General features: G+C 39.6%; 1 protein-coding gene across 1 annotated transcript in view; it reads right to left on the reverse strand.

The window, feature by feature from the left end:
* Positions 1 to 20,086, reverse strand: part of ATG5 (autophagy related 5) — a 121,850-nt gene that overhangs the window by 56,301 nt on the left and 45,463 nt on the right. The window contains exon 5 of the mRNA XM_055135148.1: positions 18,607 to 18,769. Coding sequence (XP_054991123.1) covers positions 18,607 to 18,769 — 163 coding nt within the window. The remainder of the gene's footprint in view (positions 1 to 18,606; positions 18,770 to 20,086) is intronic.

The raw sequence follows: 20,086 nt of genomic DNA on the forward strand, positions 1-20,086 counted from the left end.
ATGCCACAAACAACTCTATTATGAACAACTTTGTAAGTCAAGGTGTCTCACTGTGTTTTTTTTTTTTTCTTTTTGGGTCATAACCCGCATTGCTCAGGGGTTACTCCTGGCTCTGTATTCAGGAATTGTTCCTGGTGGTGGTTGGGTGACCATATGGGATACCAGGGATTGAACCTAGGTCAGCCTCGTGCAAGGCAAACACCCTACCCGCTGTGCTGTCACTCCAGCCCCTCACTATTCTTTAAAAAATAACAAAAACAAAACTTTACTGACACATAATTCACACACCAAAATTCACATTCACCCTTTCAAAGTAGACAACTCGGTGATTTTCAGTCTATTCAGAGCAGAGGAACAACTGTCAACATCTAATTTCAAAGCATCTTCATCATCCCCAGACAAACCCTAACCGCGTCCCCTTTAGTTCCTGGAAATCACTACTCTACTTTCTCTATCTAGTCTATTTTAGAACTTTTATACACCGAAGTAATCCAATGTGAAACCTCTGGCATTGCTTTTTTTCCCCCCTGAACGTGTTTTCAAGGTTCACTTGTACCGTAGTATGTACTTCATTTGCTTTTATGGCCATGCGATATTTCACTCCTACCCTACCCCAGCCCTATTAACAAAACAAACAAACAAACAAACAAACAAACAAAACCAGTGAATTTCTCTACTAGCCTACTAGCCTGAAAGATGTCTTCTCCAGCAAATTCTAAAACCACTCTTGGAAAGGATAACTTGATACTTGTTGTATGTATGTTCCTTCTATCCTAGGGGATTATATGGCTTTCTTACAGATGTCATTCTTTATCAAGTGTTTAATAATATTTTAAAATTTTGAATTAGTGAATCACCGTGGGGTACAGTTACAGATTTACAAACTTTCACGCTTGCATTTCAGTCATACAATGATTAAGTACCCGTCCCTCCACCAATGCCCATTCTCCACCAGCAATGAGCCCAGTATCCCTCCCGCCACCCCGCTTCTGTGGCAGGGCATTCGATTTTGTTCTCTCTTTCCTTTTGGGTGTTGTAGTTTGTACTAGAGGCATTGAGTGGCCAGTGTGTTTGATCTACAGCCTACATTCGGTTCGAATCTCCTAACCCGAGCTGGTCCTCCCAATGTTTAATAATTTCTTACATGAAACTTACCCTATTTACCCCTCAGTGGTTTCAATCTCTAAGCAGAGTCAGAATGATACAATTACATTAAAAGAACAGATATAATAAAACATCTGTATTCATATTAAACCTTCTTATAAAAAAGTTTATGTTCTTAGCTAAAATAGACATTTCTCAACAATACAAAAAAAAATCCAAAAGTAAGCTATCACTTGCAAGTCAAAGTTAATGCGAAAAAGGAAAACTGAGGAGAATAAAAGATAACCAGTGCTGAGACTAAATATATAATCAAATGTATTTTATTGAATTCTGAATTCTAATCAACATTTTTTTAAAACCTGGAAGGATACATTGCTAATTTCCTCCATATTAATATATCAAGAAACACGCTGAGCTGTTTTCAGGTAGTACTTTAAGTACCGGAACTATGCTATAATTTAATAGCCAAAAAAATAGTACGAATAGGGGCTGGAGCAATAGCACAGCGGGTAGGGTGTTTGCCTTGCACGCTGCCGACCCGGGTTCGATTCCCAGCATCCCATATGGTCCCCTGAGCACCGCCAGAGATAATTCCTGAGTGCAGAACCAGGAGTGACCCCTGTGCATCATCGGGTGTGACCCAAAAAGCAAAAAAAAAAAAAAAGTACGAATATAAAATTAGCACCAAAATGGTCATTAGCTGTTCTTTTTTTAAAAAGTGCAATTGTAAGGACTGGGGTGTGGGTCAGTGGAGGAATGCCTAGCAGGAATAAGGCTCTGGGCTCAATTTTGTACATCTCAAAAATAAACAGGAAAATAACTCAAAGGGCTAGAGTGTATGATTTGGATTGATCCTCTGCACAAGGTGGTCCTCTAAGTACTGCCAGGAGCAATTTCTGAGTACTAAGCTGGGAGTAGCATCAAAGCATTGACGGGTATGGCACCAAAAGTAACAAACTGCAATCGTACAGGAAAAAGCACAAGTTCAACAATTTCCAAATGAACTTTATTAACTTTATTCTAATTCAAAAGCAAACAAAACATGGGTAAGAGGTAGGAGAAATTTAACACTAGTCTTCACTTTACTTAATCAGAGGGCAGGAAATGTGAAGATAACTTAGAGCTGTTAACCCTGCACATTGCCTTCTAGTCCTAAAACTAGCATTTGTTTAGAAAGTTGCCCTTAAAAGTCAATTTGCAGAAAAGGAAGGAAGGAAGGAAGGAAGGAAGGAAGGAAGGAAGAAAGAAAGAAAGAAAGAAAGAAAGAAAGAAAGAAAGAAAGAAAGAAAGAAAGAAAGAAAGAAAGAAAGAAAGAAAGAAAGAAAGAAAGAAAGAAAGATTCTTTTTGCTTTTTGGGTCACACCTGGCGATGCACAGGGGTTACTCCTGGCTTTGTACTCAGGAATTACTCCTGGCAGTGCTCAGGGGAGTACTCAGGAATTACTCCTGGCAGTGCTCAGGGGAGTATGGGATGCTGGGAATCGAACCCGGATTGGCCATGTGCAAGGCAAACGCCCTACCCACTGTGCTATCACTCCAGCCCCACAAGCAAGCTTTTTTTTTTTTAATTTATTTATTAATTAGTGAGTCACCATGAGGGTACAGTAACAGATTTACACATTTTCATACTTGTGTTTCCCTCATACAGTGTTCGAGCACCCCTTCCTCTACCAGTGTCCATTCTCCACCACCAGTGAACCCAGTATCCCTCCCACCTCTCAACCCCTTTCCCCCTCCCCTCACCCCTCCTCCCTGCCTCTGTGGCAGGGCATTCCCTTTTGTTCTCTCTCTCTCCTTTTGGATGTTGTGGTCTGCAATAGGGGTATTGAGTGGCCATCATGTTCAATCTATAGTCTACTTTCAGCATGCATCTCCCCTCCCGATCGGGTCCTCCAACCAGAGTTTACTTGATGTTCCCTTCTCTATCTGAGCTGCCTTTTCCCCCAGCATGTGAGGCCAGCTTCCAAGCCATGGAGCCAAACTCCTGGTACTTATTTCTACTATTCTTGGGTGTTGGTCTCCTACTCTGTTATTTTATATTCCACAGATGAGCGCAATCTTTCTATGTCTGTCTCTCTCTTTCTGACTCATTTCACTTAGCATGATACTTTCCATGTTGATCCACTTATATGCAAAATTCATGACTTCATCTGTTCCAACAGCTGCATAGTATTCTACTGTATAGATGTACCAAAGTTTCTTTAACCAGCCATCTGTTCTCAGGCACTCGGGTTTTTTCCAGGTTCTGGCTATTGTAAACAGTGCTGAGAGGAACATATAAGTGCAAATGTCATTTCGACTATACTTTTTTTGCTTCTCCGGGATATATTCCCAGTAGTGGTATTGCTGGGTCGAATGGGAGCTCAATTTCTAATTTTTTGAGAAGTGTCCATATTGTTTTCCAGAAGGGCTGAAAAAGTTGGCATTCCCAGCAACAGTTGTAGAAGGGTCCCATTTTCCCCACATCCTCTCCAACAGTGGTTGCTTTTGTTCTTTTGGATGTGTGCCATTCTCTGTGGTGTGAGGTGGTAACTCATAGTTGTTTTGATCTGCATCTCCCTGATGATTAGTGACGCAGAGCAATCAAGCTTCTTAAAACTCTGATGAGCACTGATTGTTTTTCTCATTCTCTGTTGCTTCTACTGGTTCTGGAAATTTAAAATAACATCTGGGGGACCTGAGAGATTGTACATTAGGTAAGCCACTTGCCTTGTATACAGCTAACCCAGCTTCAGCCTCCAGCATCCCATATGCCCCCCAAAGCTTGCTAGGAATGATTCCTGAATGCAGAGCCAGCAGCAGTGATCCCTGAGCATCACCAGGTGTGGCCCAAAACCAAATAAATAAACATCTGGGAGAAAAAAACTTATTTTAAATTTCAAAGACCCCAAACTGATACAACTAAGAAATGTTCTGAGCTATAGTCAATGAAATTTGTCTTTATTTTGTTCCTCATAAGGAAAAAACTTTAGGAAAAGTGTGGTGATTTATTCGAGCTGGGGGGTGATTAGGGTCCTATCTGGTGAGGTTCAGGGCTTATTCCTAACTCTCTGCTCAGAGATCACCCTCTGTGGGGCTCAGGGGTACCATATGTGGTACTGGGGATTGAACTTGGTTCTGCCACATGCAAGGCAAGATGTTCTATCGCTCCAGCCCCAAGAATGGCAATTTTAAAAATCTCTATTTTTCACTGACGATCTATGAGTTAAGCATGTAAGACAAAGTAATTTTTAGCATGCTGGTTCCATAAATCCTGTGTGCTCTAAAAAACACCCCCAGGAGACACAGAGGGCACCTAAGAGCAGCAGGGGTCTGACACTGACTCTGTTCTGCCATGGGGGGGCTGCTGGCAGGGACCCTCACACTCCTTTCCACAAGGAAGGATGGCCTGCACCACACACACTCCCCACATGTACTGTCCCCAGTATCTGTGATGTCAAAAAGAACACATGCTCCCAATTAGGTGTCAGGACAAGTGTTTTAGGACAAAGGGATGAATGTCTTCTTTCTGCTTATCCGAGGTAGTCATAGAATATCTCGGAGTAAATACAACACAAGCTTTTCTTTGAAGAGAAAAGCAAGTGACTGAAAATCACCTTGTAGACAAGTCACGCCTCTCAATTACTCAAATCAGTACTATAAGTGGCTATAAACTACATGAAGCATTTTAACTAGAGGCTTTCAAAATGCGCAACAGAACAGCACATCCAAGCACAGGTCTGTTCGAATTCATTTCTTCATATGTTACAAAGTGAAATAGGAGGAAAAAAGGAAACAGAAATTACTGAGTGCCAAATGCAGGTGTGCAAAGAGAGCGACCTATCTTCAAACTCACTTGTCTTCTGAGCTGAGTCAAATTAAAAGACTCACATGTTCAACATGACTGTTAGGCTACACTAAGGCAGGAAGCATCCGCTATGTGGCATCAGGGGGGGCTCGGGTCTGCTCAACAGAACTGCACCCACATGTTTCTATGACTCTAACTGTCTGAGGTTTTAGAGTTACTGAGATGTATCTGACAAGAAGGCCCTAACCAAAGCAAAACAGTCTTGAAAAAACCTCAAGGTCTCTGAAAAATTCATCGTAAAGAGAGAAGTGAGGCAAGATCAGAGGGTTGGCTTCTGCATTAAAGCTAAGGAGAGTGCCAATCCTGGAGAAGCTTAATCCTTAATCCTGCACATAAACACTGATCTTGGCAGTAGGCCGGTACCCTGGGGAGTCTGTTGTTCGAGTGAATCAGAGGAACAATAAAACCTAGATCCAAGGACAATTTTGACCAAGGCTATGACTATCTCAGAATAAACAGAAAGAAGACATTCATCCCTTTGTCCTTAAAAAAAAAAAAAGTGCTGCAGTTTAGAAAACTGGCATCAAAGGACAATAATCAAAATTACATTGTAGTAGTCCCCTAGTCTGTCCCCAAATTAGTATCCCTCCTACATATCCAGAATGCTCTTTCTTGAACATGAATCAAATTATATCATTAATAAAAAAAATTTCCTAACATTTTTCTTTCCTTTGTTTTGATGCCCAACGGAGCTGGCGATTATTCCTGGGTGTGTGGCCAGGAGTTGTGACCAGCAGTGCTCAGGGGACTAGTCAGAGCCAGGGGTGGAATCTGGGCCTCCCACACGCCGAGAATGTGCTCCAGCCGGCTGAGCTCTCTCTCCAGTCTAGTTTTCTAATGGACTGTAAGGAATAATGACTCATAAAGCACTGTTAACAGTATGGCTTATTGTGAAATTAGATATCAAACTCATTAGGGAGGGGGGGGGGCTGCACCTCCTTCTAGCCCGTGAGTGGAGCATGGTAGCAGGGCTGCATGCACACAAGCAACCACAATGTACTGAAATACCTTTCCTGGAAGGCACCTCCTTCCAGCCCCCTCACCCAGCACCTCCTTTCATCCCTCTTGGAATGCAGCAGCTCCTGAATTCTTCTGAGATCTCACTGCCGACCAATGTGCTTACTTGACTCCAAACCATGCCACTTTTCTTTTCTGCCTTAGAAAACACCAGACTGATCCCCACATCACAATCTAAGATGCCTGGAATCCCCACTTTTCTGATCTTCTCAGTTACTTGTCTCACACCACTCAAGCCTCAACACAAGCATCACCTAACTCCTCTTGGAGAGATTGCTTGTAATTCCTGGTAAGCAACCGTCTCCTCATTCATCCCCCTGGCCCCCAAACACCTATCCTTATTTGAATATATAGCAGGTCTTATTTGACCTATATATCAGGTCTTGAAAAGGATGCCATTTCATTTTAAACACTTTTAAATAGCTGCCTGGCCATTGCTAGGGACCATCTTCAGCATGGGCTTCATTCCTTCTTGCAGGTAGCTACAATTCCTCCCTCCCACATCCTAACGTGGGAGGAACTGTCCCCGTCTGAGTGAGTACAGGTGAGTGTGAATTCACCTTTCAACTTGAAAGGTTTCTTGTCTGTGACTGGTTCCTGTTGTACACTCTTAGCTGCTGGGAGAGCTTCTAGTCACCTGTGACTCTCAACTGTCGCAGTTGGAAGTTGGATGAGTGAAAGAATGAATACAAGTAATTGTTTAACAGAAGTATTGTGGGTCATGTTTAGAACTTTGGTGGCTTTTCTGTCACCAGAAATATGCACAGGAACTTAAATAACTCCTGTTCATATCAGCCTATTGTATAATTGGTTTTTAAATACACAATTTCTCATAAAGTGGCTTCCATGAACCTATGTAATTAAGAACTTACTGTACGACACTTATCCTACTTGCTTAATTACTTATCTCTTCTCCCAACTAAAATATAAGCTCCATGAAAGAAGGCCTTTGTCTTCAGTTCTAGAATGGTCCTGACAAGTACATGTTTAATGATGTTAAGGAAATGACTGAGAAACTAAATGAATGACAAATTTAAGCAAATGGGGAAGAGTAACAAAGGAAGTGACCCTAAACGTGGCACACAGCGTAGTGGGAAAATTGGACACTCTAAAACCTTACTTGCCTGGGTTTGCTTCCTAGTTTTGCCAGTTAATGGCTGGGTGAGTTTAAGCAGGAAATTTTGTGTTCTGATTTTCCTCATCTGTGAAATGAAGTTATTACTTTACACACTCATAGCTACTGAAAGGATTTATGAACTATTAGCTGCAAAATGTAACAATACCTAGTGCAAACACTAGCACTGGTCTCGGGTTACTGCAGGTTCAGTGAACACCTCCCTTCAGCTACCAGGTAAGTCAAGTGTCAAAACCAGTATGGGAACATAGTTCTGCCAAACCCCACCATCAGGAGATGGCTAAAGCATTCGGTGTGGCCCAGGGCCAGGGAGTCTGCAGCACTCAAGTCAAACTCTGAGCCAATGCTGCCCCCTGGAGCTATGCAAATGAGTGAGAAGTCTAGGTGAGATAAGACATAATGTAGTTCAGCAGCAACTCTTTACAACACCAATTTCCTCTACCTACCCCCTTCCTCCAGTCCTTTCGACTACTGTCCAAGGCCTTATCATCTCACGCCCATGGGAACAATTTAGTTGCCCTTTACCTCCCACCAATTTCAACAGTATTACTTTCCACTTCCTTATCTTGAAATAGTAGTAGGGTAGGAATGGTGGCCCAAGAACATCTAGGTCAATTTCTGAGAAGCCCTCCATTCTTGACAGGCTAGTCTGAGTTCTAAGATATTTAAAATCAAATAACAGTTCCTTCCCACTCTCCTGCCCCTCTCTCCCAATATATCTTAAAATATTAAGGAAGAGGGGACAAGCATGGTGGGTAAAATCTATAAACAGAGCCAGTGATAACAGTAACTAAAAAGCAATTATAGTTAGTTTACAAATGGTTAAAAAATATTGTTGAAAACTTTAAAACTAATTTTATTGAGATCGAAAGAAGCAGGCTACAAATTTCAATTTCAACATCACAAAACAATAAACCATAACTGCAAGTTACAACATCTTTAATGTATTCCAAGAGCCAATCCCAGTAATTGGGTTTATTTTTAAGTAGAGAGAATTTAATTATTGTATTCCAAACAATTAAGAAAAGTTCATTTCAAATTTTATTTTGAAATTGGTCCAGTAATAACTTAAAAGGGATTCAAAATCCAGTAATTTCACAATGTAAAAAACCCAATTTATTCTATGTGCTCATGTTAAAAGTAAAAAAAGGAAAAATGATTTCAATTACATCTAAGTCTTCACTTAATCTAAGACAACCTTTAAAGTAGTTTCTTTGCCAAAAAGAGATTTGCACAGCTGTGGCAGAAAGACTAAGTATACTTCTCTGTAAGTCACCTGGAGCCTAATAACCAATAACCCAACTTTATTATCTTTCAAAACTACTATAAATTGGAATTTTTTTCTCTCAAGCTAAATTATACTTTATCACTTTTCTAAATTCAGAGGGCCAAAACACAAATTTAATCAGTAAACAAGTTCACAATTCCAGAGGATACTCCAAAACTGTAAAACAAAAGACCAAAAAACCAAACAAAAAACCCTTAATGTTTTATTATAAAGATACTCCATTTTAGTCACCGTGTCTTTGCAATATTTATTAGGAATAAGAATATCCTATATTTAATATAAATTCCTTATGTTTCTGCTCACAACATAAAAATGAAAAAACTCTACTATCATCAGTCACCCACTGACAAATAACAAAAAGTTTAAAGGGTGGGGATGCAACAAAGGTCATCCAAGAGACTGAATACATAGCACCATTTCCAAGCTTGAGTTGCTGAGTTGCTTACTTGGGTCATTTAAAAAACAAACACAATTTTAAAATCCCTTAAAGAAAAAAAGAGGAATTAAATATTAATAACAATGCCAGAGACGTACTCCAGACCAAATATTTTAGACTCACTGCCATGGTCCATTTTGGAAGCTCCAGATGATTCTAATATATAGACAAAGCAAACCACCTCCAGATGTAATGAAAAGTAAGAGCACTTTAAAATCACTCAGACAACGCATATAAAAGTATTCAGGTCTGGACATAATAATTTAGTAAAACTAATATAGTTCCAGGTGAATTCTGTTTTACTGCAAATCTAACTAACTTGTGGCTGGTTAGTTACATGAAAAATAATCTTTTATAAAAAAGTTCTCGGGGCTGGAGTAAAGGCTTTAAGGCACTTACTTTGCACTTGTCTGACCCCGAATTGATCTCCAGCAATGCATATGGTCCCCTACACACTGCCAGGAGTGGTCCCTACGCACACACAGAGCCAGGAGAAAGCTCTGAGCATTGCCCAATGTGGCTCCCAAAAAATAAACCAAGAAGTTCCCAATTTTCAAATGATTAAGAATCTTTAGATTAAGTCTAGGCAACAAAATAAGGAGCATGCTGAAGCAAGCACAAGTTCTTATTTTGGAGGTCCCGATGTATGTACTTACCTATCTAGCTAAGTATTAGGCACAATTGAAACTTAAAAGCAAGAAAAATGAAACGATTATACAACCAGTTCTTTCATCATTTAGTATGTAGTGAGGAAGCCAAAAAACATGAACAAAATTATCACATTTTCTAATAGTTTTGTCTGATTGGTCATGTACTAATACTGCTGGTGATTTGTATCCCCGAACCCAGCCCTCATCTACTCATATAGCAAATTTAAATCACATTCAAGCATGAGGCACCAGCAGTACATACCACCAACATCAATGTTAAGTAAAAAGCATGTTAGAAGTTGTATGGCAAAGTATTATTAAACAGTACCAAAGTGATGCTACAGGGAAAAACTTGGCTGATACAGTAGGACTAGAGAAATCATTTTATCAGTAACACTGCCTTCCCAGAATTCCGCCTTTCCAAACCCCATAGGGTGGCCCTGTGGATGGCACCGTGACCACTGCCGCCCATTCTGCCAGCATGAGACAAAGAGTTTAACTCCCAGTACCGTCCACATGAGCTGAGTGCAGTACTGGTGGCTACACAGGAACTCCTGGTGCCACAACTGAGTGCACAGATTTCTAGTGTACAGAACCTGGGCATGGTGCTTTACTCACAGAGCTTATGGGGATTGCACATTTTAGTTCCAGAACTTGCACACATTGGTGAGTTCAACAACCAGAGAATATGTGAACACCAGAACTAAATTTAGAAATTTTAGCACACAATAATCAACCAGAGATCTTGTTGAGTTACAGATTGCTGGGTCTGTCCCCAAGTTTCTGATTCAGTTGGTCAAGGTGCATTTCTAGTCAGTTCCTAGGTAATGCTGATGCTTCTCATCCAGTGTCCAAACTTTGAGAAAATATTGCTCTAAGGAAAATAGATGAGCTAATGGACTAAATAAAATATTAGGAAAGTACCTTTGGGGATTTTTCTGATCTCTTAGAACTAACAAAATCCTTCATTTTCATTAAAAAAAAAAATAGGTTAATCTATATGTGCAAAAAATATGCACGTATGACTTTTAAAGAAGAAAAGAATCACAATATAAACTCAAATAGTAATGATAGGTCATGATTCTAAGAGTGAATATTATTTATTAAAAAATGTGTATAAGTGTCAACATTCACAAGGAAAAGGTTCTTGAGCCTTCTTGAAGTTATAAAAACAATGACAACATACTAGAAGGTATAAATTTTAGGGCTGAAGAGATAGCACAGCAGGCTGGGTGCTTGCATATGGCTCACCCAGGTTCAATGCCCATTACTCTATATGGTCCCTTCAAGTCCTACAAGGAGTGATCTCTGAGCAAAGAGCCAAAAATGAGTCCTAAGCATCACCAGGTGTGTTCCCAGGCAAAAGAAAGCTATAAAAATTTTAAATGTGTTATAATGAACATAAAACTTATATTTAAAAAAAATGCTACTATCAATAAACTTTGCGATATATGCCCATTTGCTGGTAATGGAAGCATTCAATAAATGTGTTAGTATAATTTATAGTATGTTATGAAATAACTGTCTAAATGTTTTTGCCAAGTCTTAATCATGGTGTTTGCTGCCAAATCTACCGAAAGTACTGTAAGAAGTTGTAATCCAAATTACTACCAAATTTACTTTGAATTTACCTTATTGTACTGTAGGCAAAAACAGTCTTGGAAATGTTTAGCTGTGTGCAGTAAGAACATACAATAATGGCTATGAAGATTCAACAATTATCAAGGGTCAGAGTGATAGTATTGTGTGTAGAGGACTAACTGGCCTGGCACACAGTCAACCTGAGTTCAATCCCCAGTATCCCTTAAGGTCCCTCACACACTGCCAGAAGTAGTTCCTGAAAACAGAGCGGGAGTAATCCCTGAACATCACCAGGTGTGCCCCCACCTCTCAAAATCAATAAACATGAGGATTATATGGGACCGTTGCATTAGTTCACTGCCATCTATCATTGTGAATTTTAACTACTGCATCTTTAAAGACAAAATAATAAGGACGGCACTTATTGTGAAAGTAAGTGAGCATGAAATTAGAACCTATCTCATTCAATTCAAATCTCTAAGTCTATTTTTTGTTTGACATATCCTTACAATTTTTAACTATAAACAACTAACTCAATACATCTCCACATGATTGCCTCACTTGTATCACTTGTCACTTGTCATCCCGTTGATCCTTGATTTGCTTGAGCGGGCGCCCGTAATGTTTCCATTTGTCCCTGTCTCGTGCTAGTGTAGCCCAATGATACCTGCTCGCTCCAGGAACAGGAAGAGCCTCAAATCGTTCATTCAGGGTTTTGACGAAGAAGTCTGACCATCTCGTTGGTGGGCAGCCATGTGGTCTTTTGGAATCCAGTCGGTAACAGCTCTAGACCAGAGGTCATCTCTGAATCGCATTATAGGTCCGGCCCATTTGATTTTTGATGCCTTGGCAAATGAAACAGTGTCCCTGATTCTTGACCTTCGACGGAGGTCGGAACTCTGGATTCCTTCTCTCACTTGAGTGAGACATGATAATCCAAGCATAGCTCTTTTGATTGCTCTTTGGGAGACCCGAATAGCGTTCTCATCCTGTTTGCGTAGGGCCCAGGTCTCCGAGGCATATGTTAGTGCAGGAAGAAGTGTGGAATTGAAAAGATGTGCCCGGAGCCGGAGGTTCTTCATCCTCTTAACCACTTCTTTGACGCTCTTGAAGGCGTTCCACGCTGCTCTCTTCCTCCTGCGAAATTCTGGTGTCAAGTCGTTCCTCATGTTGAATTCTCGACCCAGGTACACATAGCTGCTGCATTCAGAGATGTTTGCCTGACATGACTGCCTCAGAGACAATTATCAAACTTTTGGCCTCAAAGCTCTCCTCAATTTGGCTTTTGTTTCCCATCCCAAGTTTACTCTATATCTAGTTATTTCATATCTCAAAATAAAACACCTCTACCATTTGTCTGTCCACATCAGAACCCGGGAGCAATTCTGTGCTGCCCTCCATCCTTACTTTTTATATGATAAATTATCTGATTCCTTCAATTCTACCTCTGAAACACCATATTAATTTTTCTCCATCTCTATCATCGTCAATGTAAAAGGTACTACCATCTTACATGTATGTCTACCACTACAGCCTTTCCACTTGCACTCCTATCTCATTTAATGGCCAGAATGCTTTCATTTGCATTATGTATCTCAATATCCTGCTAAAAACCTCCCAACGGCTTTCTACAGCACACAAAACCTAAATACGCTCCTCTGCCAACAGAAGCCTACCATACACACAGCATCTAGTTCTTCCCCGTCTCTCCAACACGTCATTTTGGGTCACTCTTTCTCCTCTGCTACTCTAACCAGAAGATACTGGCCTTCTTCTAATCCTTTAAAGCATCCAAATTCTGGCTTTGCTTTATCTCCTTGAAGTATGCAACTGCCCAGTGTGAACAGTTCCCTCTCATCCTTACGATTTTATGTTAACTATCATCTTATAGAGGCCTTCCCTAACTTAATATAAACAGCTCCAGTACTTTATTGCATTCAGTGAGAAGACTGTAAAATCAATAGCCAAAACCAAAATTTTTGTAGCTTTTCATGGTCTTCAAAAGTACTAGCAAATTCCTACTTCACAGTGTTTGCCCTTGTTGTTCCCTCTACCAAGGAAAAGGTTAGCCCCAGATAAGTGCGTATTTTGCTTCAAGTTTCTTTCTTTATTGGCATAGACTTTCCTTTTTAAAGAGCAATGCCCAGTCCTACAGAAATCTTTCTCAACTTTCCTTATTTAATTTTTCCCTTTAGAGCACGTATCGCATGACATATAATATATGTTTTGTTTATTACTTTTATTTATTTATACTGTATTTTCCCACTATAATTTGAAATGTAAGAGTAAGAATGTCAACCTGTTTTGACCACTGCTTTATATCCAGTACACATTCCCAATACACATGGAAGTACTGGCAGTCACCCCCACGAACCAACTCCAGCACCACTCTGTAAACTCTATTACTGGCGTTGCTTCAGAAACTCATAAACAAATCTCGAAAGAGATCAAAAGCCAGAGACACAGCAGCAAGTCCCGGAAGACACCACAGAGCCAGAGACTGAAGTTCACTATCAGTTAAATGACCTATAAAGTTCTGAATAAAGTTCTATGTCTAATTTCAATACTATCACCATGCTCCAGTCAACACGTACTCCTCTGAGCTCCGAGAAGTTACCAAGCTCTTTTCTGCTTTGGAGAATAATCCAAAGCATGCCTTATGCCCGAACACTTTTACTAGAAGCCCTGTCCCTGTTCTCTCTTACTCCTTCCTCTGCAACTCAAGTTATAAGCACAGTAACTATTTAAAGGCTCTACTTAGAGTGCACCACCTAATCACACATGTTAGAATAAGCCTCTTAGGAAAGTGACCATGCCTCTCTATACTGCCACCCCAGCAGTCTGTCTCTGTGCACTTAACACAGGCTAGCCCCTAGTACCAAATCCCTGGGTATAATTCTCTGTGTACAATAAATATTGCTTTCGAAAACTGATTAATTCTTGACCCCCCTCAGCACCGCTACATATAGTCCCGACGAGTGCCAAGCTCCAATGGGTATGGCACTCGTCTAGCCCCCACATTACTGGGTATGGTCCTGAGAGCCAGGGCACCACTGGCCTGACCAATGCTGGCTGGTGCACAGAGAAGCTCCAGGGCCCCAAGCACGGCTAGATGTGACCCTTACATTAAAAAAAGAAAAATAAATTTTGCTAAAAATAGGAAGATTTCAAAATTTCACTAAAAGAAGAGATCCACAAGTTTACTTATGTTTCCTATTGGCAGTTCTACTTAGGAAATTACCTTTTATATTTCTACTCCCACAACAGTATCTGACACCATTTAAAAAAAGAATCACAGAATTAAATCTTCATACACTAAATTGACTTCAAAAATCTGTTTAAGTGCCATATATGACACAAGTATTGTTGGAAAGCTATTACCTCCTACTAAGTCCTGGTTAAATGATGGAGGAAGAGGAAAATGGAAAGAAATTAGTAACTATAATTATTCTTCCAAGAAACCTTTCTGGAATCAAGTAAGCATATTTTGCATCAGAATATATGGACATTTTGTAGTCAATGAATTTTCCTCTGTGTGGTGTCATCATCTTTATATTTAAAAGGAAACTCCGGCATAGAGAGAAAAGTGATCTACCAAGGCAAACAATAAGAGATTTAGCAAAGTAAAGATCAGATTCAATGCTTCACCCAAAACAACGAATTATCAAATCAATGCTTGTCCTATCATATGTAACTGATAAAAAAAAAGGCAATTAAAATTCATCTATTTCTATAGCTTCCAAAGAGCTAGAATCACTGCATTTATCTTTTATGTCATCTACCAAAATAACTTTTTTTTGGTTTATTTTGGGAGCCACACCTAGCAATGCTCAGGGGTTACTCCTGGCTCTGCACTCAGGAATTATTCCTGGCTGTGCTCAGGGAACCATTTGGGAAGTCGGGGATCGAACCTAGGCTGGCCGTAGCAAATGAACAATCAACCATACAATCACTCCGGCCCTCAAAGGAATTTTTACAATATCATGACTCATAATAAAAATCACCTATAGCTTACTACTCTTTCTACATAAAAGGCAATTCTGAGGTTAAAATGGTACACTACCATAAGAATTTCTTTAAATAAGATCAACCACACTAGAGATAATATAAATTTTCAACAAATTTAACAATCAAAATTTATATTATATTCAAAGATATTAGACTGATTTAACATCATCCATTTTTAGTATATTTAAGCTAAAAACAAAGTCAATAAATTGTGCTAAAACAATATTTAGAAATTCCCTTAAAGCTGTAACTTATAAGAAAAATAGCTTCACTGAAAACATAAAATTAGTGGTATTTAAAAAAGAACATGACATTTAATAGAAAACAGCCTGTACTTATAGCAACAACTGCCTCTAATTAATAAAACTGCTACTTTCTTTTCTTGTGGTCATTAATTTCTTTTCATGGGAGGTTAAAAACTTTTGTAAAGAAAATGAAAACCCATAAAAAACATTGAAAGGCACAGTATGCCTTAAATGAGTTTTCTTGGTTTCAAAAGCTTTTCTTATTTCTCTTTCATAGAGATCTGAAAAATTAAAATTAGCATTTGAAAGTATTCAAAAAATGTTTAAATCGTTATTTACTTGCTGTGCTCTACAGGTGCAGCTCTGGATAAAAAAAAAATGCCACCTGCTACGTCTCAATTTTGACGGATTCAGAATTGTATTAGTCAAAGCTGAAATATCTTTAACTTCTCAAGTAGAACCTAAGGTAGAGAATTCTTAAACATAAACATGTTTTCCACGAATAAAATCAAGTAAGTACTTTCTCTATTTATAGCAATATTAAACTATATAGAATACGCTATTCATATTATTTCCTCATAGTAGTAAAGAAAAACAAAATAATCATTTCAGTCAATATCCTAAGACTATTCCAGGTGCAAAGGATATAAAAATGCATGATACAATCTAGTCAGGGAAAATATATATTCTAGCAGAATACATAAACTATTAACTAAACCAGAGTGACAAAATTAGAGCAAAAACACAGAGAGCCACGAGGACATGAAAACAAATACTCTGCTTCCACTGGGCTATAAACTCATGCAAATAGGGTCCATGTGTGTTCCAGCACTGCCAGATGAGCACCAGTTCCCAGCGCAGTGTGTGGTACAAGCTGAGGATTCAAAAAATATTTTTTGGCTAAAAAATAAAAGGAGAAAGACATCATAAAGTCAACAGAAATGAGCATCAGCATGTAAGTGGGGGCCAGAAGATGGCTTGATGGTTAAATCAAGTCTATGGTCTTGCAAAAGCATAAGGTCTTGAGTCTACTCCCCAGCACAGCCACAGGTACCGAGTACAGTCCTGACACCTCCCCACAATTTCCCCACCACACTGCACCTAGGAGTGTGTGAGCACCACATAAGGTGCATCCCTCAGCCAGTATTGCAATTAAGAAGATGCACAAAACTACGAAGAAGACTGAGAGGATTGGAGTTATATACTATTTAAAAAAACAAACAATTGAGAACTGGGTATTTAAACCCCAAGTAATGCCTGGTCCCCCAAGCATGGCCAGGGGTAGTCCAAAAACTAAATTAAATAAAATTACTGTAATGAGGATAACCTAAAAAGTCATGTCAAAGAAGGAAAGTGAGATAAGACAAAATGGAACTTTACGCCCCCTCACCCCCCAAAAAAAAATCAATGGAGGTAGTACTTCCAGACTTAGCACCCAACGAAGTCTGATATGTTAAATTACACTAAGTTCAAACTTGTACTGTTGGATTCATTCTGTAGGTCAAGGGAGACTCTGAGCTGTTGGCTTGGTGTCTCCTATGGACTGACACATGGCTTCAGAGACAGGAAGTATTTCCCTCTGCGGGTGGCACGGTCTCTGTCCCAGTATTTAACACAGTTGTCACAGTATGAATGCAACCAGAGGTAATTATAAATGAATAGACATGGCTGGATTCTAATAAATCATTTTTTTAAAAAAAAAAAAAGTGGGACAGAGACTGGAGCAATAGCACAGCGGGTAGGGAATTTGCCTTGCACGCAGCCAACCCAGATTCGATCCTCAGCATCCCATATGGTCCGCCAAGCACTGCCAGGAGGAATTCCTGAGTGCATGAGCCAGGAGTAACCCCTGTGCATCGTCAGGTGTGACCCAAAAAGCACCCCCCCCCCAAAAAAAAAAAAAAAGAAAAAGTGTTTATTTCCCCCATCCTTTCCCTGTAGCGGTTGTGAGTAGGAGCAATACTCACACCCAGGTGTGGTGCTTGTGCATTCAGATGCAGTCCTGTCGAAGAGTCGCACACTTAGTGGTCTAAAGCACATGGTAGTTACAAGTGTTTGCCAGCACTTAACACTTCCTGGGCATGATGCTCATACATGTTTTAGCCACCCACAGTGTGGCTCTTTCCTGTGGTGCTCACACAGCTGGTTTCGGTAGAGTCAGAAACTGCCTGCAGCACAGGGGGGGGTCACAGGCAGTGGCACCCAGCACACGTGGTAGCACCAGGGACTGAGCCTCTCATCTCACATCCGTTTGCAAGGCAAACGTTCTCAACCACTAAACTGTCTCCCAGGCCTCTCTAATCAATCTGTATTTATTAGCCATGACCATAGTTTGCCTACCCTGTTCCAGAATTACTTTGCAGTAATTCTTTTAACAAGACAGCTTTCCTTCTTTTAAAATGTTTTTACATTAACTGTATTAGCTTCCATTAAAGTCACTGAAGACACTGTAACAGAACATGAGATATTCTCTTGTTTTAATGATTGAGAAACTGAAAGTTCGAGTAATTTGTCCTACAGAACTAATAAGCTAGGCCTTTCTTTCACTATTTCTGGCCATTATTCTCTAATACCTCAAGTGAAACATTTTAACCCTGTTTGGAACCATTTGCTGAGTCCCTAAGCATTTTACAGCAGACTCACCACTCTCAGAACATTTTAAGAGCATCTACTTCAATGTGCATTTGTATATTTATTTTGAATCTGAAAGTAAATTATTTTCAGATCCCTTCTCTCTTTGGAAGATTTCTGTCTTTTCCCCTTCAATTTAACTTTCTACACACAAGTCTCTTAAAATATCACATTTTAATCACTTAATAAGAATTTGTATGCACGGCAATTTGAAGGTCTATCTTATCAAAACTTATAATCAAGTTAAGAAATGCCAGAGATGACACTAAAGAGCTTACTTCAAAACTAATAAGCAAATTCATGACTTGGATCATATCTTAGATAATGAGAAAATCTTATATAAAGTATTCCTATTCGTAACAAGGGTGTCCCTTGTACTACTGAAATCACATATGTCCTGAGTTGTCTAACTGATAGTTTAACAAAAACTACATATTCTAAATCAATTACTCACAAGATGATTTCTTTCATACTTTACATCAGCTTTGTAGAAATTAACATTGCAGGTTAGCGAGATAATGCTGGAGTCAAGGTTCTTATGCTGCACGCAGCTGACGCTGGCCTGGTCCCCGGGACACTGCTAGGAACAGTTCCTTCACCACTGGCAAGGTCCAATCCCATGCCATCCTCACAACAGGAAGAAATGAAATACTGTTATACTTGCCATTTTGTAATCCCATCCAGAGTTGCTTGTGATCTTTTTTCTGCATTTCATTGATTACTTGACTTTTATGTTTTAGAGCATCAGCTTCTTTCACACAAGACATAAAATGAGCTTCAATTGCATCCTTAGACGGACAATGCAGAAGATCCTTCTCCGGAAAACTCTACCAAAAGAAAACACATAAATATAAAATATGTCAAATATCTTAAAATTAGCTTCTTAAAAAACTATATTGCTTCCAATTTTCCAATATTTTATAGCAGACTGCCTTTTATCTTCTCAATAAAAGATTTCAGTACACCTCTAAATATTTTTTACAAATAAGTTATAAATCTGTAGTCATCTGAAATTTTTATAACTTTTCTAAGTAATTATTCTGTAATATGTGTTTACAGAAACATACAAAATGGTGTGAAAGATAAATCATTCGTAAAACAGCTTTGATTATTCAAAGTTGTCAAGAACATGGAATAGAATCTCACACTGCTGGGGCTAGAGCACCAGCACAGAGGGTAGGGTATTTGCCTTACACGCATTCCATATGATCCCCGTGTACGCCAGGAGTTAATTCCTGAGTACATAGCCAGGAGTAACCCTGAGCATCACCAGGTGTGGCCCCAAAACAAAGCAAAAAACCTCTCACAACACTGCTGATGGGAATGTACAATGGCACTGAGAGTTTTGGAAGACAGTTTGGTAGTTTCTTCAATATATAACCACTACCTGATCCAATCATTCTACAACTAGATTTTTAGTGGAGAGAAAGAAAAAAGTATATGTGCCAGAGTGATAGTACAGCAGGTAGGGCACCTGCCTTGCATGCAGCTGACAGGGATTAGATCCCCAGCATCCCATATGGTCCCCTGAGCACCACCAGAGTAATTCCTGAGTGTAGAGCCAGGAGTAACCCCTGAACAACACCAGGTGCGTGACCCAACCCCCGCCTCCTACCAAAGTGTCTGTCTGACACAAAAAAACATTCATGAATGATTACAGTATCTTTACAGATCTTACACTACTTACAATGGGGTTACATCCTGATGCAATCATGTAAGCTGAAAAAATGCTAAGTAAAAAATAATGTGAATATGCCTTACCTGCCAAACATTATACGTTGGCCTAGTCTCCCATAAACAGGCTCAGAATGCTCCAAATAACCTCTGGTTGTGAAAAATCACCTAACACAAAGCTAATTTTTAAATAAAGTACTGGTTATGTCATGTAATTTATTGACGACTACACTGAAAGTAAAATGGCCTGTTGAGCAAAGGTTTCCAAACTAATTTACCCTACATCCACTTTCCAGAAAGAAAAAAAGTCAGTCAGCACTCTTCTGCAAAATACACCTTCTTAAAGTGAACGCACAAAAAGCACCCCCAATTTCAGGGGCCCCCAGCTGGCAGCTGCACTCTGGGAAGCACTGCTGTCGAGTATCATGATGGGCCCCGGGGACTGAGCTGCTGGGCGCACAGTGCAAGCT

This window comes from Sorex araneus, chromosome 4 (genome assembly GCF_027595985.1).
Source record: "Sorex araneus isolate mSorAra2 chromosome 4, mSorAra2.pri, whole genome shotgun sequence".
Taxonomy (NCBI): Eukaryota; Metazoa; Chordata; class Mammalia; order Eulipotyphla; family Soricidae; genus Sorex; species Sorex araneus.